The 21177-nt window shown below is 38.8% G+C and overlaps 3 protein-coding genes across 4 annotated transcripts; 1 reads left to right on the top strand and 2 right to left on the bottom strand.

Annotated features, from left to right (window-relative positions):
• The first annotated feature begins 626 nt into the window (after positions 1–626).
• On the top strand, positions 627–2258 carry LOC111778338 (phloretin 4'-O-glucosyltransferase). Its single transcript, XM_023658095.2, has 2 exons — positions 627–1420; positions 1544–2258. The coding sequence occupies exons 1-2, from the start codon at positions 654–656 to the stop codon at positions 2130–2132; spliced, it is 1356 nt and encodes a 451-aa protein (XP_023513863.1). The 5' UTR covers positions 627–653; the 3' UTR covers positions 2133–2258.
• A 1735-nt stretch (positions 2259–3993) lies between these two features.
• LOC147787483 (phloretin 4'-O-glucosyltransferase-like) lies at positions 3994–9753 on the bottom strand. Its single transcript, XM_087119216.1, has 4 exons — positions 9304–9753; positions 8496–9039; positions 4115–4375; positions 3994–4018 (listed from the first exon to the last, which is right to left on the bottom strand). Exons 1-4 carry the CDS (start codon positions 9746–9748, stop codon positions 3994–3996), a joined length of 1275 nt encoding a protein of 424 aa, XP_086975342.1. The 5' UTR covers positions 9749–9753.
• Positions 9754–13849: 4096 nt separating this feature from the next.
• Positions 13850–17014, bottom strand: LOC111778287 (phloretin 4'-O-glucosyltransferase-like). Of its 2 annotated transcripts, XM_087118945.1 has the most exons (3): positions 15954–17014; positions 14734–15118; positions 13850–14465 (listed from the first exon to the last, which is right to left on the bottom strand). In XM_087118945.1, exons 1-3 carry the CDS (start codon positions 16940–16942, stop codon positions 14070–14072), a joined length of 1770 nt encoding a protein of 589 aa, XP_086975071.1. In that variant the 5' UTR covers positions 16943–17014; the 3' UTR covers positions 13850–14069. The 2 variants fall into 2 exon arrangements, with proteins under 2 accessions (XP_086975071.1, XP_086975072.1); XM_087118946.1 differs by lacking the exon at positions 13850–14465 and having other exon boundaries at positions 14615–15118; positions 15954–17005.
• Positions 17015–21177: the final 4163 nt, after the last annotated feature.

Below are 21177 nucleotides of genomic sequence, written 5' to 3'. Positions count from 1 at the left end.
CTTTAAATACTCGAGCCACGTGCTACTTCTATTTTAGGTAAAGGCAGCACATCTCTGTACGACTGACGACGACATCGCAACTCGAGACCATTGCACATGCATAGAGTAGTCAAATTTATTTTCTTAAACTTAGGCTAGAATAAAATGTTTTTAATTTAAACGTTTATTTATTTTAATGAGTCTTTTGTTATGTAGTCCTAAAGCTATTTTCAAACCAATTAAGTACTTGACTGTATTTTGAGATAAAAGTTATATTTTATGAAAGTTTAAATGAACTATTTCTACATTATACAACAACGACCTTATGTTAAGTAGAAAATTTAGTGTCGTTACACGTTTAGAGTAGAATTAGTAGAAAAACAAAAATTGAATTTGTGAGAGAAGAAAAGTTATTTAAACATAAGTAGAAGACAAATAAAAAACATAAAGGAGTGTCCAATTTTGTCTGGCCACGTGCCTGAAACCAGAACCACAAGCTACTTCAACCAAAAGAAATTGAGTTGGAACACTTAACTAATGCGTCATAGCAAATGTCATGTGCGAACACAATATTTGGATAAATTACGTCACAGCAAACGTCATTTATAAACTTCTCCCCTCCCTTTATCTTATAAATTATCCCTCAACCAACCAACTGCTTGCATCTTATCAACATGGACAACACAGCACCCCACCGCCACCGTGTGCTGTTGATAACATACTCTGCTCAAGGACACATCAACCCCGCCCTCGAATTCGCCAAACGCCTAACGCGCCGCCGCATTGATGTCACCTTCGTCACCTCTCTCTCCGCCTATCGCCGCATGGGCAAAACCCCAACGCTGCCTCACGTGTCATTCGCCTCCTTCTCCGATGGCTATGACGACGGTTTCAAACAAGGGGACGACATCAATCATTTCATGTCGGAGCTGGAGCGACGTGGGTCTCAAGCTATTAAGGATATGATTGTGGCGGGTGTTGAACAAGGCCAACCCTTCACTTGCATTGTTTATTCTATACTCCTCCCATGGGTGGCTATAGTGGCGCGTTCCCTCCACCTTCCGGCGATTCTTCTTTGGATTCAACCGGCTATTGTTTTTGCTTTGTACTACTATTACAACTATGGTTATCATGACATAATTCAAAGCGTATTCGATGATCCGTTGGCAACTATTCAACTACCTGGCCTTCCATTGTTAACGGCTCGTGATCTTCCTTCGTTCTTTGGTTCTTCAGATGCTTATGAATTTGCTCTCCCAATATTCCGGAGGCAATTTGAATTACTCGAGCAAGAGACCAATCCAATGGTTGTAATCAACACATTCGACGAATTGGAGCACGACGCGCTTAGAGCGATTAGCAAGTTCCATTTGATACCCATCGGACCATTGATTCCATCAGAAGCCTCCTCCCGATGTGATTTGTTTCAATCTACTACCAGGTATGATATTGTCCATTTTGAACATAAGCTCGATACTAATACAGTTGTATTCCTTACCTGTAGTTTTAAGTTTATGGGTTAGGGTTGAATTTAAATTTTGTTTTGTTCGTATTCTTTTAACAGTTATATCGACTGGTTGAACTCAAAACCTAAAGGGTCTGTAATTTACGTATCGTCGGGAAGTATATCAACGTTATCGAAGCACCAAAAAGAGGAGATAGCAAGAGGGTTATTAAGCTGTGGACGACCATTTTTGTGGGTGATTCGAGACATTGAAGAAGTAAATACTTTGAGTTGTAGGGAGGAATTGGAAGGTTTAGGAAAGATAGTGTCATGGTGTTCACAAATAGAGGTTCTATCAAGGCCAGCGACAGGATGTTTTCTAACGCATTGTGGATGGAATTCGACGTTGGAGAGTTTGGTATGCGGGGTACCGGTGGTGGTGTTTCCACAGTGGTCGGATCAGGGGACGAATGCGAAGATCATTCAAGACATGTCGGAGACGGGAGTGAGGTTGGAGGTGGGGATGGATGGCGTGGTTAAGCGAGAGGAGATAAAAAGATGCTTGGAGTTGGTGATGGGAGATTCAAAGAAAGGAGAAGAGATAAGGAAGAATGTGGTGAAATGGAAGGAGTTGGCTAAGGGAGCCACCGCCCACGGCGGTTCTTCATACTCAAACTTCAAGGCTTTTGTGGACCAAGTTTGTCCTTAATTTCTATAAGCTTTGAGAGTGATAAATTCCTAGGAGAGGGGAAGAGAAGAGGTGAAAGTTTATGCCACGTGAAAATTATGAGAAAATACAATCCACCTCTTGTTGAATAGTAGATGGTTTTTTTCATTTGTTCGGTGCGAGTATCTCATAAGTTTCTAAATAATTAGTTTGGTGTATAACAGGTTAATCTTATTGATACGACCCAATATTTTACTACAAACCATGACTCAAAACGACGATGAAATGCAAGAAATATTTAGAAAGACATCAAAATGAAAATCATTTATTTCAAAGAAAAAAAAAAAAAAAACATGAAGGTTTGTGTATAAAAGAAAGAACCGGACTCTATGTGACAATCCACATCTCTCAAATACACCCTCTCTTGACCTGACACCTCACGCACCTGAAAAGGGAAGATATAGGAAGGCTGAGTATAAAAATTATACAAAGTAAGTCACCAACTTGTAGGCTCTTATCGCATTCTATGCTTAACAGATAAACATGGACTTCTCATTGGCTCTAGGATGTCTGGTTCTAGTCTTAACCCCTAGGGGCTACTTTGTTTCTATGTCCTTTCATTTAAACCCTGAGAGTTTCTTATGCTAAGCTGTGAATGACTAGTGACCTACGAGAATCTACCTCGTGCATGGTTTTATGAGACTACTTGGTATCTTAGCTAGAGGTGAGTTGCAACCACCTAAGTCCATAATAATCCCCACTCATTTGACCACCTAGGTCCATAATAATCCCCACTCATTTGGAAGGGGTTACCCCTCCCTTATCCCATCTAGCTAAATGATAGCTACAATGTGGGTCTCACGTTTTCCATGCTAAAACTAGGAGCAGTTGGGTCTTGATCAGGAACCCCCTAATCCCCCCACAAAGCTATGACACCATTCACTCAACTTGCAGCATAAGGGTACCTCTTTAAGGTTGTTCGTATGTCGTGGTGATCTGTTAATTTTTTATTTTACGATAGTTTTTGGAGTGTGAGAGGGTTTATTGTCATTTTAAGGATCTCCAAGTTGAAAAAGAAGTCTATTGTTATTGTCATGACCCTGTGAGTCAATGAGCTTAACTTGTAAAAGTGTTAGTAGTTATTAACTTGAGAAATTTAGAAAACTTGTTATCTATTTATTTAGTAGACTTGTTAGCTGTCCTTAACTTGTGTAGAAAGTTTAAAATAATTGTTAGTGTTTTCTCCCCTAGAAATAGTATTCTAATTGTCAGTGTTTTCTCCCCTATAAATAGTATTTGAATGCACCCTTTATTCACAGCACTAAAAAGAATGAAAAACATGTAAGGCTATTCCATTCAAAGAAACTTTCCTCTTTCTCATATGGGTGGAGAAGGACTCAACAAAAGTAGCATGGGAGACGCTGCAAACAATGCATGTGGGTGTGGAACAGGTCAAGGAAGCAAAGGTGCAAACCTTGAGGAGTGATTTTGAGGCTATCCATATGAAGGACGGTAAATTGGTAGATGACTTTGCCATGCAGTTGACAACTATCATCACTGACATTCGTTCATTAGGTGACAAGGTGGGGGAGATCTCCATTGTTAAGAAGTTCCTTTGAGTCGTCCTCACTAGATTCATGCAGATCGTTACCTTCATCGAGTAGTTTGGCGACTTCAAGAACATGTTAAGAATTACTATGATGACAAAAAGGAGCTGAAGCACCTCTTACTCATAAATAAGGAGTGACTATGAGGCCACCTAAAATCATACACTCGACCTAACTATGTGAAAGTTGTCTAGTCTCCAAGCAAGCTAGATTTTCGTTTCTAGCTTAAACCAGTTCCGTGTTGATCAAACATTACAATTGATGCATGTAGATTTATAGGAGTTCATTTTATTTTATTACCATTTCTTATAAACATCCCACCTAAAATCAATGAAAATATCTTAAACAAAAATTTGAATGATATGAATTTCAAATAGTTGTGGTTTGAAACGAGATGATGAGAAGAAATATTTAAACCTTTTTATCTCTTCTCGCTTAACCATCCCATCCATGCCCACCTCCACCCTCACTCCCGTCTCCGACATGTCTTCAATGATCTTTGCATTGGTTCCTTGATCCGCCCACTGTGGAAACCCCACCATCGGAACCCCGCAAACCAAACTCTCCAACGTCGAATTCCATCCGCAGTGCGTTACAAAACATCCTGTGGCTGGGCTTGATAGAACCTCTAGTTGTGAACACCATGGAACTATCTTTCCTACCGCTTCTAGTTCCTCCCTGCAATTAAAGATGGCTAATTAGCTAATTTAGAGAATGATCATGGATTTATAAGTAAGGAGGAATACATCTCCATTGGTATGAGACATTTTAGGGAGCCCAAAGCAAACTTATAAAAGCTTATGATCAAAGTTACAATATCATACTATTGTGGAGATCCATGATTCCTAATATGGTATTAGAGACATGCCCTAAACTTATATCAATAGAATCTTCAAATTTCGAACAAAGAATTGTGAGCCTCGAAGGTGTAGTCAAAAGTGACTAAAGTGTCGAACAAAAGGTGTACTATGTTCGAGGGCTCTAAAGAAGGAGTCGAGCCTCGATTAAGGGGAGGCTGTTCGAGGGCTCCATAGGCCTAAAGAGAGTCTCTCAAAAGTGTTTGAGGGCTCAAGAGAAGTAGTCGAGGCTCGATTAAGTGGAAGCTATTCGAGGGCTCCATAGGCCTGAAGAGAGGCTCTCAAAAGTGACTAAAGTGTCAAACAAAGGGTGTACTTTGTTCGAGGCCTCCTGAGAAGGAGTCGAACCTCGATTAAGGGGAGGCTATTTGAGGGCTCTATAGGCCTGAAGAGAGGCTCTCAAGAGTGACTCAAGTGTCGAACAAATGGTGTACTATGTTCGAGGGCTCCAAAGAAGGAGTCAGGCCTCGATTAAGGGGAGGCTGTTCGAGGGCTCCATAGACCTGAAGAGAATCTCTCAAAAGTGTTCGAGGGCTCAAGAGAAGTAGTCGAGGCTCGATTAAGTGGAAGCTATTCGAGGGCTCCATAGGTCTGAAGAGAGGCTATCAAAAGTGACTAAAGTGTCAAACAAATGGTGTACTTTGTTCGAGACCTCCAGAGGAGTCGAACCTCTATTAAGGGGAGGCTATTTTGTCAGAAAACACTCATACAACTAAGAGAGGAACCAACTTACTCATCTTATTCAACTTGTTACACAGTACATATATAGACAGAATAGCCACACATTAATAACTGCTAATAACTTCCCTTAACCAGTAATAACTTCCCTTAACTGTTAATAACTTCCCTTAACTGACATAATTTGAAATACAAACAGTAAATACAAATGAATTACGGTTAATACAAGATTAAATAAATTAACAAATCATCCCCTTAATCTTGTATTTTGATCTTCACATTCTTATATTCTTCAAACCAATTCTTTCTCGAACGTCCTAAGCATATTCCTTGACAAGCAGCTGATGTCGCCGCAATATACTCCGCAGGATGAAAGTGTCACCATCTTTTGTTTCTTTGAAGTCCATGTAATTGGATTTCCATGCAATTGTTTCTTTCTACTTGCTTTGCCTTCACATAATGACATCTAATATCAATAGTTCCTTTCACGAGTTTGATAACTTGTTCAACGCTGCTGTTGCCGCCATTATCGCCGCCTTCCTTCTTCTCTGTCTTTGTTTCAACGGGCAATTGCTTTTCATCGACAGTTTTAATTACCTGTTCTACTTGTCCGGCCAACGACTTTTCCTCAACAGGTTTAATTACCTGTTCTACTTGTCCGGCTAACTGCTGTTTCACGACAGGTTTAGTTCTCTGTGCTACTTCAATTGCACGGCCGGAAACAATGGTCTCCTTCTCCTTCTCTTCTTTTGTTTCCTTCGTTGCCACATTCTGGACCTCCGCCACAACGCCATCGCTCTTCTCCTCGGATTCAAACTTCACAGTGCCAACGATTTTCTCGCCATCGCTCTTCTTCTCTTCTCGCTTCTCTGTTTTTTTCTCCGATTCAATCTTCACAGATGTTGTTTTTCGATAATCGGCCAGTGAGATCCGATGAGAGGAAATCGATTGACGGGAAGTTGTTGGAAGAAAATAAAAATGCGAAAAATAACAGGGAGAGAATTGCTGAAGACTTCCGGTTAAAATGTGATGATAAAATCTTCTCAAACAGATTTACCTATTAAAATATCTAACTTATCCTAAAAATAAAAATGGCTGGAGAGTGGAACTAAATCTGTGCCACTTCCTACAAAATTTCCATCTAAAAATTTGGTAATCATTCGACGTGTTTGTCAAATGGTCAAACGAAGGTATTCAATCAACTAATGAAAACGTGTAAATCTAAATAAGGAAAACCTCAGGTTTTATCTAACAACAGAGTCATCGATTTTCTCCTCATCGATCATCTTCTCTGTTTTTTTCATAGACGCAGCCTTCACATCTCCATGTCCTTTTATCTCTACAAGTGATCCATCTCCGAACTTCACCGTGCCGGTCACTGACTCGTTCAATTCCGAGAACAAACTTTGACAACCAGTCATATGATTGCTGGCTCCCGTATCTAGGAATCAAGTGTTGTTTTTCTTCTCAATTTCTTTCGGGACAACCTTCTCTTCATAAAGAGCCATCTCCGTCAACTCTGGTGAACCGAGAGTTCGGACTTCACAAACTTGTGCTGTAAGTAAGCCTGGCTCATCCTCATCACTTTGCATCTCAACCAAGTGCGCCTGATCTTCCCATTTCTTTGATCCACAATCGGATGCATAATGGCCAATCATTTGACAATTATAGCACTTCACCTTTTGACATTCTGAGGCAACCTCACCTTTTGACTTTTGTCAGCCTTCTTCTCTTGATGAAACGAGTCATTTCCACGTCCATGACCTCTCCCTCTCCAGCGACCACTGCAACCTCGCCCTTGGCTATGGCCCATTGTCGCTACTTTCTTTTGCTTTTCATTCTCCTTGAGTCAATAAGACATGCTCAGCATTCTCTTTGTTGCCACTGATCCGTTCCACGTATGCTTTAAGACGGCCGATGACTTCCTCCATGGTCATCACCTTTAAATCGGCAAATTGCTCTATTGACGATGCGATATGAAGAAACTTAGAAGGTACTGAGCGGAGAAATTTTTTCACCAAGTATGCCTCTTCAAACTTGTCTCCAAAAGTGCGTATTTTATTAACAACTCCTGTCAACCTTCTTGCATAATCATCAATAGTCTCGAACTCCTTCATATTCATAATTTCGAACTCAGTCTTCAGAGTTTGGATCTTTGCCTCCTTTACATGTTCAACACCGACATGAATAGTTTTTAACGTCCGTCATACTTCTTTTGCTATCTCTTTCTCTGCTAACAAAAACATCTCCTCAGATATTGCTTGATAGATAGCTGCTAAGGCCATTTGATCCTTCCTTTCATCAAGACTATCCAGAGACTCAGTTGATTCGATTGCGTCCCACACCCCTTGAGCACGCAAATAGACCTTTATCTTCATAGCCCATGCTGAGTAGTTGGTTCTCGATAACGTCGGGTATTGGAGTGATACCAGACCTTCCTTTGTTGCAGACTTCGACGACTCTTCTCTCTCTCCAGTGTTGTTATTATTTCTCAGCATGATCTTTGGCATGTAACCACGCTCTGATACCAATTGTCAGAAAACACTCATACAACTAAGAGAGGAACCAACTTACTCATCTTATTCAACTTGTTACACAGTACATATATAGACAGAATAGCCACACATTAATAACTGCTAATAACTTCCCTTAACTGCTAATAACTTCCCTTAATAACTTCCCTTAATAACTTCCCTTAATAACTTCCCTTAACTGCTAAACTTCCCTTAACTCACATAATTTGAAATACAAACAGTAAATACAAATGAATTACGGTTAATACAAGATTAAATAAACTAACATATTGGAGGGCTCCATAGGCCTGAAGAGAGGCTCTCAAAAGTGACTAAAGTGTCGAACAAAGGGTGCAGTTTGTTCGAGGGCTCCAGAGAAGGAGTCGGGCCTCGATTAAGGGGAGGTTGTTGAAGGGCTCCATAGGCCTGAAGAGAGTCTCTCAAATGTGAGTAAAGTGTCAAACAAAGGGTGTACTTTGTTCGATGGCTCCAGAGAACGAGTCGTGTCTCGATTAAGGAGAAGTTGTTCGAGGGCTCCATAGGCCTCAGGAGAGGCTCTATGTTGTATTTTGTTCGAGGGGAGGATTGTTAGGAGGAAGCCCCACATTGGCTAATTTAGGGTGGTCATGGGTTTATAAGTAACAAATACATCTTGCAAAGCCATTAGAGTTTATGATCAAAATGGACAATATCATATGATTGTGAAGATCCGTGATTCCTAGCACTAATCACACTTATTTTAAACCTTACCTGCAACTCAATGTATCATCTCCCATATCTTCCTCTCTAATCACCCAAAGAAACGGTGGTCCAAAGCTCAACAGCCCACTTGCAATCTCCTCATTCTGTTCCTTAGACAGCCTCGAAATGCTTCCAAACGATACATAAACAACAGCTGCTTTGGGGTTGGAGTTCAGCCAACTAATGTAATCATCGTTGTTACGACTACATGGAAACATATCACCGCCAAAAGAGGCATCTGAAGGGTCCTCACAGTCGAGAAAAGCCGACGGAACCAAGGGTCCAATGGGCACCAAATGGAGCTTGTCCATCCCTCGCACCACGTCCTGCTCCAAGGCCTCGAACGTGTTGACTAGAACCTTGGGATTGGTCTGTTGAGCCAGTAATTCAAATAGCTTTTGAAATTTGGAGAAGGCAAAATCGTAAACATTGGAAGGAAGGAGAAATGATGGAACGTCATGGGCAGTTAATAATGGAAGTCCAGGTAATTGAATTGTTCTCGAAGGGTCATCGAGAATGCTCTGGATTATGGAGTCTTTGTAGCCATTGAAGTTGTTAGTGAAAGAGGGATTGATTGAATAATTGATGAGATGATTGAATTTTGAAGAGCAAGAATGCTCTATATATATAGAGAAAATAGAGAGATATCTAGAAAATCTACCTATAAATCAGAAAATCTGGTAACAAATCCGTAAACAAATCAAAACAAAATCTAATCAAATCAAGAGTAAATCAAATAAAAAACAAATCGACTCCTAACTATCAGAAGATTTAAATCAAATACAGCAATCTAAACACGTAATCTTTTAACAGAAGTAATGGTAGTACAGAGTAAAAACGGTGGCAGGTTGAACCCAGAGAAGAATTGAAGGGAGGTGGAGGGAACGCGCCACCACAGCCACCGATGGTAAGAGTATGGAATATACGACGCAAGTGAAGGGTTGGCCTTCCTCCGCGCTTACTCTAATCATATCCCTTATTGCTTGGGATCCAAGGCGCTCCATCTCGGACATGAAGCGAATGGGTTCGTCATCTCCTTGTTTGAATCCGTCGTCGTAGCCGTCGGAGAAGGAGGCGAAGGAGATATGAGGGAGCGTTGGGATTTGGGGCATGCGGCGGTAAACGGAGAGGGAGGCGACAAAGGTGACATGGACGAGATGGGTCGTGAGGCGCTTGGCGAATTGGAGGGAAGGGTTGATGTGGCCTTGACTAGGGAAGGATATCAACAGCACACGGCGGCGCTTGTCACCGGTGTTATCCATAATGGGCGACGAATGGTGGAACTGGATGAAAGATGACAAAAGAACTTAGCGATATCACAATTTTATATCACAATTTTATTTATTTATTTATTTATTATCATTATTATTATTATTTTGTAAATAGTTTATAAAAATTAATTGCATAGGAAAGTTAATTTTATTAAACATCAATTTTAAAAAATAATTTAGTAGGTTCATAATTAAACTTTATATCTAATAAGATGTTTAATTTTTAAAAATTATGAATAGGTTAATCATCTATAAATACAAAATTTAAATTTAAAAGGATCTATTAGACAAAAAGATTAAATATTTAGAAATTGATTTTGATTAAATACTTATAAAGTTTGAAGACTATATAGACAAACTATATAAGTTTTGGATGAACTTGTACCTGTTAGGAATGAAGGGAGAAATCTAATTCAAATAACTAAATCAAAGTCAAAGTCAAAGTCAACCTTAAGTCTTTGGATCATTTTTGTTCTCCTAAAAATTGTTAAAGTCAATCTCGGGTCTTTTCATCATTTTTGTCCTCCTCCCTAATCAAGTACGTGACAGTGGCTTGGTCAAGGGATTAGTGAAGAAGAAGGAAAAAAAAAAAACCCCGAAAGAGAAGGAAAGAGGAATCCATGTGAGACCTCTCAATTCAGCCTAAAGTCTGATTTTGGCCAAGCTCCTGTCACGAAAGTTGCTCATTGGCCATAGGAGAAGTATTCTGGTCACTTGAATCATCCAAAACTATAATAAAGAATGAGAAAGATTGGAAGGTAAGCTCTTAAGTTTTATGTTCTCGATTTTTTCTCAGATTCGTCGGATTATGGAAGAGATGGATTTTGAAGAAAGTTAGAGACGAATCAGATTGGGAGTAGGAGTTCTGACGTTCCTTAAGAATGGTAACTAATGTAATTTGGACAAATCTTGGACTCGGTAATATTTTATTGTGGTTAAAAATTAATTACAAGAAAAATATAATACATGAGGACCCACTATTATGTGTAAAATAAACCCACCTTACAAGAGGACCCGGTCCCCGGCTTACATAAGTAGATAACATGAAGGATAAGAAAAAAAAAATTATTGAACTAGGCCCAAACTTCTCAAAGCCCAAAGAAAAGTCCATGATAACTTACTAGGTTAAGGATGCGATGAGAATATACGAGAAGACTGCTTACTAAGTATTTTTATACTCATCATTTCCCCTTCTTTTTTTCAAATGATCAAAGGTTACCCGTTGAGCGGGAGGAATGCTTGAGAGTTGTGCTGTCATAGAAAGGTGTCGACTCGAGACATCAATTTAATTTATTTCTTATGAGTTGTCATTTGTAGCATTTTGTATCCCTCTATCATTTTCAATTGTAAATAATTGAGTTTGCTATGAATTCATATTGGATTTTGGATTTTGATTATAGTGTTGTATGTTTTAATTTACACAAAATTTTACTCTATTTTCCGTTTGTTTTTGCTTTCACTTGTTACTATCATCTTGATTTTTAGACACGGTACGAGATTCGAATCCTCGAAAATCGGATCGTGACAATTCTACCTCCCCTTGGTGATAAATATGCGTTTGAAAATGTGGTAGGATTAATCTTTAGAATTAAATAAAATATACACGTTTGTTTGGTAAGATTTAATATAATCAATTACTATCTCATATATATATATATATATATATATATTTCTTCTATTAGGTTGTTTACCTGCCCTTTATATGGAAGGGATCAAGTGGAAATGTAAATTAAAAAAAATGTGGGAAAGGGATCTGGTAATTTAGGTCATCATCGATGGACCCACTAAGTCTGTCCACTTTCACTTAGAAAAGCCTATCTATCGAGTAAAACGTTAGACACGATTGTACATGTCAAAGATAGTGAGGTTCCATGGTGTTCCAATCAGACAAGGATCCATGATTCAGCTCTAACTTTTGGAGGAGTTTGCAGAAGGTAATTAGAACTCGATTGGATTTCAATACAATCTTTCATCCTAAGACAGATAGTTTGAATCAAACCATAGAGAATATGTTACGAGCCTACGCTCTAGATTTTGCAAAAAGTTGGAATAACTAACTACATTTAGTAGAATTCACCGATAACAACCATTACCAAATGACTATTAGCACAGAATAAAGTGTTGGTTATCTCATGTACTAGAAAAAATTCAAAGACAGTGAACTATCAAAACCAAATTTGATCCAAGCCACAAACAATATCATTCAAAAGATAAAGGCAAAGATGCAAATACCGTGTGGCAAACATAAAAGTTAGACATTTGATAGACATAAAAGTTAGACATTTGATAGACGTAAAAGCTATGCAAACACGAGGTGTATAAATTTAAAACTTAGTGGGAGGATCACATGTTTCTAAAAGTGACTCCTTTGAAAGGGTTCTTGAGATTCGAACAGATGCAATGGTTAAATCATTGGTAGGATGAGCCATTCAAAAGTTCTATAAATAGTATGTCCAATAGCATATAGATTGAGACTACCATCATATTTATTGTCGTGTACAATGTGTATGTTTCCATTTTGAAAAAGTATATGACAGACTCATCGCACAAAATTGACTTTTAATCCTACAATTAAATAAGGACGTAAACTATGAAGAGAAAATGTAACATGAAGAGAAGATATTGTCCTCTTTGGGCTTTCCCGGCTTTAAAACGCGTCTGCTAGGGGAAGGTTTCCACACCCTTATAAAGGGTGATTTGTTCTCCATGTAACGACCCAGATCCACCGCTAGAAGATATTGTCCTCTTTGGGCTTTCCCTTTCGGGCTTCCCCTCAAGGCTTTAAAACGCGTCTGCTAGGGGAAGGTTTCCACACCCTTATAAAGGGTGATTTGTTCTCCTCCCCAACCAATGTGGGACATCACAGAAAATTATAGGAATCCTAGTTACAGCGGTTATGACCTCGCAAAATCTCGAGAGTTAGGGTTAGTCAAAGTGGACGGGAAAGCCATCATTTCCAAGAAGCAACTTAACTATTGGAGCTCTTCCTAGGACAAAATGTTTTTAGAATGAACGCTTTGTCCAATCTAGCTTGTCGGTCAAGTCCAAGAACACTAATAATGTTGATTATTTTACTTATAGTTTGATATTATGTGTTTTATGAAAAAATCTAAGATTATTAGTGTAATCTTGAACACTATGCGATTGACATTCACGAATATCATGTTTAATTAATGATCTAAAGGTTCCATACTATTGACACGACCCACTTTGTAATTGTTACAAATGATCTAATACAAATCATTCATGTGGAGACATGTGAGTAGGGTATCATCTATAATAGTATAAGATTTGAGTACGAAATAATGTTCCTTTATAAAATTTTTAGCTAACAAGATTAATATTTCACAAAATGATCATATATACAACTTGATCTTAATCTTGATTGAGTTATAAACTACTGTGAAGGCTTGTCTATTAATTTTATTAATTTACGTGACTGAGAATGATTTTTTATAGTCCTTTCACTATTTCTACAATTTTAGAAATTTGACCAAATAAGAAGCGGGAAGATGATCTTACCAAATGTAATTCACTTCCTCCATGCATGAAAAATTATGTAACGGTGGGAATATTATTTTACAACTTTATTGAAAAACAAACTTTTATATCTAAAATATGAAAGAACTCCAAAAACGATAAGGAATCAACCTAAGGAAATGTTTTGGAATGGATTACCTTGATGATCAAGGTCAAAAGTATAGAAAACTTGTTTCTAAACTAGTGTTTCGAACTATTTGACAAGAGGTTAGATCAACACCACTTGAATGACTCTAGTATTAAAGTTCTAAAATACACGAATTTGCAAAAAATGGACAACTTAACTCTCAAGAAAGCTAAAAAGAATCTCGAGTTAAGTCAAGCCTACTGGAAAAGATGTCCGCTAAGACTACTGGGTAGAAAGCTGTCGGCTACGAATTTCTACTAATTTGAATGCCAATTTTATGGGAAAAAAACGTGTAAAAATTCCATGGTATTCAAATTCTCATAAAATTCTTCATGTTAATCTAGTCTTTCCATATTTTAATTTTCTTATTCTTATTTTATTACCATTTCTTGTTAACATCACACCTAATAGCAATGAGAACATCCTAAACAAAAACTTGAATGACATGAACTTCAAATATTTGTGGTTTGAAACGAGATGATGAGAAGAAATATTTAAAAATATTTCTATCATCAAATTGTATGATTGAAATATTGTTAACGACCCAGATCCACCACGAGCAGATATTTTCCTATTTGTGCTTTCCCTTTCGGGCTTCCTCTCAAGACTTTAAAAGTCGTTTGCTACGGAAAGATTTTCACACCCTTATAAATGATGGTTTGTTGTCCTCCCCAACCAATGTGGGACATCACAATCCACCATGTTCAAGGCCCAGCGTCTCGCTGGCACTCTTTCTTTCCTCCAATCGATGTGGGACCGCCCCCAAATCCACCTCTCTTTGGGGCCAGCGTCCTTACTCGCACACCTCGCTGGCACTCTTTCCTTCCTCCAATCGATGTGGGACCGCACCCAAATCCACCTCTCTTTGGGGCCAGCGTCCTTACTGGCACACCTCGCTGGCACTCTTTCCTTCCTCCCATCGATGTGGGACCGCCCCCAAATCCACGTCTTTTTGGGGCCAGCGTCTTTACTAGCACACAGCCTCGTGTCTACCCCTTTAGAAAACAGCAAAAAGGCTAGCACATCATCCGATGTCTGGCTCTGATAGAATGAGTGATTAAATGGTTGATAAGAAGATTATATTAGGAAGAGCAACAATGTTCTATATAGATAGAGATAATACGAAAAGATATTTAGAAAATCTAAATATCAGCAGAAATCAGTAACAAACCAGTAAACAAATAAAAAACTAAATCCAATCAAAACTAAATCAAATTAAACTAAATCAACTGATTTAATTCGATACTAAACTGACAGCAATCTAAAAATAAGGGATGTTTTAACTTGAACAAACTTGGTCAACAAAAACCTTGAAGTTGGCATCTGATGAGCCACCATTCCTAGCAGCTTCCTTGGCCAACTCCTTCCATTTGAGAGCCTTCTTCCTTATCTCTTCCCCTTTGTTTGAATCTCCCATCACCACCTCCAAGCACCTTTTTATCTCTTCTCGCTTAACCATCCCATCCATGCCCACCTCCACCCTCACTCCCGTCTCCGACATGTCTTCAATGATCTTTGCATTGGTTCCTTGATCCGCCCACTGTGGAAACCCCACCATCGGAACCCCGCAAACCAAACTCTCCAACGTCGAATTCCATCCGCAGTGCGTTACAAAACATCCTGTGGCTGGGCTTGATAGAACCTCTACTTGTGAACACCATGTAACTATCTTTCCTATAGCTTCTAGTTCCTCCCTGCAATTAAAAACCGATGGTTGCTTGCGAGAGAGTCTCAAATTAGAGAATGATCATGGATTTATAAGTAAGGATGAATACATCTCCATTGGTATGAGGCATTTTAGGGAAGCCCAAAGCAAAGTTATAAAAACTAATAAACTAATGATCAAAATGACAATATCATACCATTGTGGAGATCCGTGATTCTTAACATGGTATCAGAGCCATACCCTAAACTTAGGTATGTCAATAGAATCCTCAAATGTAGAACAAAGAATTATGAGCCAAGAGGTGTAGTCAAAAGTGACTAAAGTGTACAAAGGGTGTATTTTGTTCGAGGGCTCCAGAAAAGGAGTCGAGTCTCGAATAAGGGGAGACTGTTCGAGGACTCCATAGATTTCAAGAGAGTCTCTCAAAAGTGTTCGAGAGCTCCAGAGAAGTAGTCGAGACTCGCTTAAGGGGAACCTATTCGAGGGCTTCATAGGCCTAAAGAGAGGCTCTCAAAAGTGACTAAAGTGTCAAACAAATGGTATACTTTATTCAAGGGCTCCAGTAAGGGAAGGCTATTTGAGGGCTCCATTGTCCTGAAGAGATGCTCTCAAAAGTGACTAAAGTGTCGAACAAAGGGTGTACTTTGTTCGATGGCTCCAGAGAAAGAGTCGTGCCTCTAAGGAGAGGTTGTTCAAGGGCTCCATAGGCCTAAGAGATGCTCTATGGTGTACTTTGTTTGAGGGGGGAGGATTGTTAGGAGGAGAGTCCCACATTGGCCAATACATATTGTGAAGCCATTAGAGTTTAATGGATAAAAGATAAAGTGATTCCTAGAACTAATGACACTTATTTTAAACCTTACCTGCAACTCAATGTATCATCTCCCATATCTTCCTCTCTAATCACCCAAAGAAACGGTTGTCCAAAGCTCAAAAGCCCACTTGCAATCTCCTCTTTCTGTTCCTTAGACAGCCTCGAAATGCTTCCAAACGATACATAAACAACAGCTGCTTTGGGGTTGGAGTTCAGCCAACTAATGTAATCATCGTTGTTACGACTACATGGAAACATATCGCAGCCATAAGAGGCATCTGAAGGGTCCTCACAGTCGAGAAAAGCCGACGGAACCAAGGGTCCAATGGGCACCAAATGGAACTTGTCCATCCCTCGCATCACGTGCTGCTCCAAGGCCTCGAACGTGTTGACTAGAACCTTGGGATTGGTCTGTTGAGCCAGTAATTCAAATAGCTTTTGAAATATGGAGAAGGCAAAATCATAAACATTGGAAGGAAGGAGAAACGATGGAACGTCATGGCCAGTTACTAATGGAAGTCCAGGTAATTGAATTGTTCTTGAAGGGTTGTCGAGAATGCTCTGGGTTATGGTGTCTTTGTAGCCATTGAAGTAATGGTAGTACAGAGTAAAAACGGTGGCGGGTTCAATCCAGAGAAGAGTTGAAGGGAGGTGGAGGGAACGCGCCACCACATCCACCCATGGTAAGAGTATGGAATATAAGACGCAAGTGAAGGGCTGGCCTTCCTCCGCGTTTGTTGTAATCATATCCCTTATTGCTTGGGATCCGAGGCGCTCCATCTCGGAAATGAAGCGACTGGGATCGTCTTCTCCTGGTTTGACACTATCGTCGTAGCCGTCGGAGAAGGAGGCGAAGGAGACGTGAGGGAGCGTTGGGATTGGGGGCATGCGGCGGTAAACGGAGAGGGAGGTGACAAAAGTGACATGGACGTGGTGGCGCGTGAGGCGCTTGGCGAATTGGAGGGAAGGGTTGATGTGGCCTTGAGCAGGGAAAGATATCAACAACACGCGGCGGCGCTTGTCACCGGTGTTATCCATAATGGGCGACGATTAACAAAAGAACTTTGGTTGATTTCTGAAATTTGTAGTGCGAAATATCTAAGTGACGTTTGCTCTTATTAAAAAAAAATTGCCCTTTTTCCCCTCAAAATTCTATATTTTTATGCTATATAAATATCATTTTTAGTCTTTATATTTTATTTATTTATTCGTGTACCTTAATAAAAGCATTTTGTATCCCTCTCTCATTTTCAATTGTAAATAGCTTCAGATTTCACCTTAATTTAGGTCATCATTCATGGACCTACTAAGTCTGTCCACTTTCACTTATCAAAGCCTACCTATTGAGTAAAACATTAGACACGATTGTACATGTCAGAGATAGTGAGGTTTCATGGTGTTCCAATCAGACAACGATCCATAATTTAGCTCCATCTTTCAGAGGAGTTTGCATAAGGTAATTGGAGCCCGATTGGTTTTCAATACAGTCTTTCATCCTAGTATGGATAGTTTGAATCAAACCGTAGAAGATATGTTACGAGCCTGCGCCCTCGATTTTGCAAAAAGTTGGAATAACCAACTACATTTAGTAGAATTCACCAATAACAACCATTACCAAATGACTATTAGCACAAAAGAAGGTGTCGGGTCTCTCATGTACTAGAAAAAATTCAAAGAGAGTGAACTATCAAAATCAAAGTTGATCCAAGCCACAAACAATATCATTCAAAAGATAAATGGCAAAGATGCAGATACATGTGGCAAACATAAAAGCTATGCATATGACAGACGCAAAAATTATGCAAACACGAGGTGCATAAATTTAAAACTTAGTGTGAGGACCACATGTTTCTAAAAGTGACTCCTTTAAAAGGGTTCTTGAGATTGGAAAAGATGCTATGGTTAAATTATTGGTAGGATGAAACATTCAAAAGTTCTATAAATAGTATGTCCAATAGCATATAGATTGAGACTACCATCATATTTATTCTCTTGCACAATGTGTATGTTTCTATTTTGAAAAAGTATATGACAGACTCATCATACAAAATTGACTTTTAACTCTACAATTAAACAAAGACTTAAACAATGAAACGAAAATTATAGGAATCCGAGTGAGAGGTGATGACCTCGCAAATTCGAGAGTTAGGGTTGGTCAAAGTGGAAGGGGGAAGCCATCATTTCCAAGAAGCAACTTAACTATTGCAGCTCTGTTTTTAGAATGAAAGCTTTGTCCAATCTAGCTAGTGCGTCAAGTCCAAGAACACTAACAATCTTGATTATTTTATTTATAGTTTAATATTATTTGTTCTCTAAAAAAGTCAAGATTATAAGTGTAATCTTGAGTACTATGCGATTGACATTCACGAGTATCATGTTTAATTAATGGTCTAAAGGTTCTATACTATTGACACGACCCACTTTGTAATTGTTACAAATGATCTAATACAAATCATTCATGTGGAGATATGTGAGTGGGGTATCATCTATAATAGTATAAGATTTGAGTACGAAATAATCTTCCTTTATAAAAATTTTAGTTGACAAGATTAATATTTCACAAAATGATCATATACAACTCGATCTTAATCTTGATTGAGTTATAGACTCCTGTGAAGGCTTGTCTATTAATTTTATTAATTTACATGAGTGAGAATGATTTTTATAGCCATTTCAATATTTCTACAATTTTAGAAATTTGACCAAATAAGAAGCTGGAATATTATCTTACCAAATGTAATTCACTTCCTCCATGCATGAAAAATTATGTAACTATGTGAATTTGATTTTACAACTTTATTGAAAAACAAACTTTTATATCTAAAATATGAAACAACTCCAAAAACTATAAAGAATCAACCAAGGAAATGTTTGTTGTAAATTGTTATAAGGTGCTCTACTTTAGGACTGATTAGTCTTATTCTCTGGGATAAGTTTTCTGATTAGTCTTATTCTCTCGGATAAGTTTGCTAATATTTTTAGGTTCGGTTAGTTTCGATGATATTTTTAGGTTCAACAAAAGACTATATAATGACATTCTTTCTACGGTTGAAAACATCAGTTTTGTATGTCACATTGTATTTCTTGGGTGACATATTGGTGTTGTGAGTACATTTGTTCCACTATCGGCACACAACAAGTGGTATCAGAGCCTTATTGTGATATTTGGGGTATTGTGAAAGTTTTGGCCTCATCGACCACTAGACGTGCTCACAATCGTGCTTATTCTCTAAATCAATTTTCAAGAATTGTGTTTTTAGTTACATCCAGATTAATTATTGCAAATGGCAGAATCATCACCGCATGGATTGAGATTGTGGAGTTCCAATCTCGAAGTAGAGAAGTTTGATGGAACCAATAATTTTGGTGTTTGGCGAGGCGAAGTTAGCGATTTGCTGGTCATGCAAGACCTCGATGTTTCTCTCCAAGAGGAGATGCCTGAAGACATGACAGAAGCAGAATGGATGAAATTAAATCGGCAAGCCTGTGGAATTATTCGATCCTGTCTTGTCAAGGATAAAAAATATCCATTTATGAAGGTTACCATGACGAAAGAATTATGGGACAAGCTTGAGGCAAAATATATGAAGAAGAGTGTGGAAATAAACTCTATTTGAAGGAGAAACTCTTCCGTTTTGACTGCAAGGAAGGTATCTCAATGGCTGAGCATTTGATGATTTTAACAAAATCATCACTAATTTGCTCAATCTTGATGTTAAGATTGATGACAAGGACAAGGCGTTGTTGTTATTAAATTCTTTGTCGGAATCCTACGAGTTTTTAGTAACGACCCTACTACATGAAATCACTAGTATTGATTTTGAAGATGTTTCAAATGTCTTAATAAATAATGAGATGCAAAAGAAGGAAAAGGAGACATATCAATGTTCTAGCTCAAATGTTCTCACTATTCATGGAAGGACTTCTACTTGGAAAAGGAACGAATGTGGAGAGTCCCGATTAAAGTCGAGAGGTAGATCTGATAATTGGAGAAAACTTGATAAAAATGAGTGTGCATATTGTCGACAGAAAGGCAATTGAAAGAAAGATTGTCTAATCTTAAAAGAGAAGGGGTCGAAGTCCAATGTGGTTAGAGATGACGACACTGATACAGATGATGCCTTGACAATCTCCCTATCAGTCAGCCAAACCAGTGAATGGATTCTTGATTCTTGGTGGACTTCAAAAAGTTCAATGGTGGAGTTGTCTATATGGGCAATGATAGTACTTGCAAGATGATGGGAATCGGCTCAGTACAAATCAAGATGTTTGATGGGGTTATATGAAAACTCAATGATGTGAGGTATGTCCCTGACTTGAAGAAAAATTGGATTTCCCTTGGCGTTTTGGATGCGAGTGGTTATCGCATCATTTTGGAATGAGGGAATTTGAAAGTAGCTTGTGGAGCTTTGGTGGCAATTAAAGGAACTAGAAGAGGTAGCATATACAACCTCAACGGAACCACAATAATTACGCATGCTGCTGTGGCAAGTTCGAAAGAACAAGACATATCGAAATTATGACACATGCGACTCGGGCATGCTGGTGAGAAGGCGCTTCAGACATTGGTGAACCAAGGAGTCCTTAAGGGTGCCACAACTCGTAAAATTGATTTCTGTGAACATTGTATATTTGGTAAACAAAAAAAATTGAAGTTTGGTACATCTATACACCAAACAAAGGGCATTTTGGATTATCTTCACACTGATGTATGGGGTCCCACGAAGAATGTCTCATTGGGAGGAAAGAGGTGGTTTGTCACCTTTATTGATGACTACTCGAGGAGAGTTTGGATGTATCCCATGAGGCACAAAAACGAGGTTCTCCAAATCTTCCTAGAGTGGAAGAAAATGGTAGAGAATCATACGGACAGGAAAATCAAAAAGCTGAGATCAGACAACGGGGGAGAATATACTTATGATCCATTCCTTAAAGTATGCCGAGATGAAGGGATCGTTCGACACTTCACTGTTCCTGGTAAGCCACAACAAAATGGAGTTGCTGAGAGAATGACCCAGACATTAATAGAAAAGGTTCGATGCATATTGTCTCAAGCAGGATTGAGTAAGGCATTTTGGGCTGAGGCTCTCAGTTATGCAGTTCACTTGGTGAATCGTTTACCTGTTTCTGGAAATGGTGGGAGAACTCCGCTTGAGGTATGGTCAGGTACTCCTATTAGTGATTATGATAAATTGCATGTGTTTGAGTGTCTTGCTTATTATCATGTGACGACTCAAATCTGGATCATAGAGCAAAAAAAGCCAAGTTTATGG

This window comes from Cucurbita pepo, chromosome 17 (genome assembly GCF_057944985.1).
Source record: "Cucurbita pepo subsp. pepo isolate OVF chromosome 17, ASM5794498v1, whole genome shotgun sequence".
In the NCBI taxonomy this organism is placed as follows: Eukaryota; Viridiplantae; Streptophyta; class Magnoliopsida; order Cucurbitales; family Cucurbitaceae; genus Cucurbita; species Cucurbita pepo.
Note: the sequence above shows the minus strand (reverse complement) of the source record. Positions and strands in the feature narration are given on the sequence as shown.

What these genes read in the sequence shown, in the direction of transcription:
- LOC111778338 (XM_023658095.2), top strand. Translation starts at nt 654, where the DNA reads ATGGACAACACAGCACCCCACCGCCACCGTGTGCTGTTGATAACATAC. An exon ending in TTGTTTCAATCTACTACCAG is followed by an intron (nt 1,421 to 1,543) that starts GTATGATATTGT and finishes TTCTTTTAACAG; the next exon opens with TTATATCGACTGGTTGAACT.
- LOC147787483 (XM_087119216.1), bottom strand. Translation starts at nt 9,748, where the DNA reads ATGGATAACACCGGTGACAAGCGCCGCCGTGTGCTGTTGATATCCTTC. An exon ending in GATGATACATTGAGTTGCAG is followed by an intron (nt 4,376 to 8,495) that starts GTAAGGTTTAAA and finishes CTTTAATTGCAG; the next exon opens with GGAGGAACTAGAAGCGGTAG. An exon ending in AAGCGAGAAGAGATAAAAAG is followed by an intron (nt 4,019 to 4,114) that starts GTTTAAATATTT and finishes CATTGATTTTAG; the next exon opens with GTGGGATGTTTATAAGAAAT.
- LOC111778287 (XM_087118945.1), bottom strand. Translation starts at nt 16,942, where the DNA reads ATGGATAACACCGGTGACAAGCGCCGCCGCGTGTTGTTGATATCTTTC. An exon ending in GATGATACATTGAGTTGCAG is followed by an intron (nt 15,119 to 15,953) that starts GTAAGGTTTAAA and finishes TTTTAATTGCAG; the next exon opens with GGAGGAACTAGAAGCTATAG. An exon ending in CATCAGATGCCAACTTCAAG is followed by an intron (nt 14,466 to 14,733) that starts GTTTTTGTTGAC and finishes TCATTCTATCAG; the next exon opens with AGCCAGACATCGGATGATGT.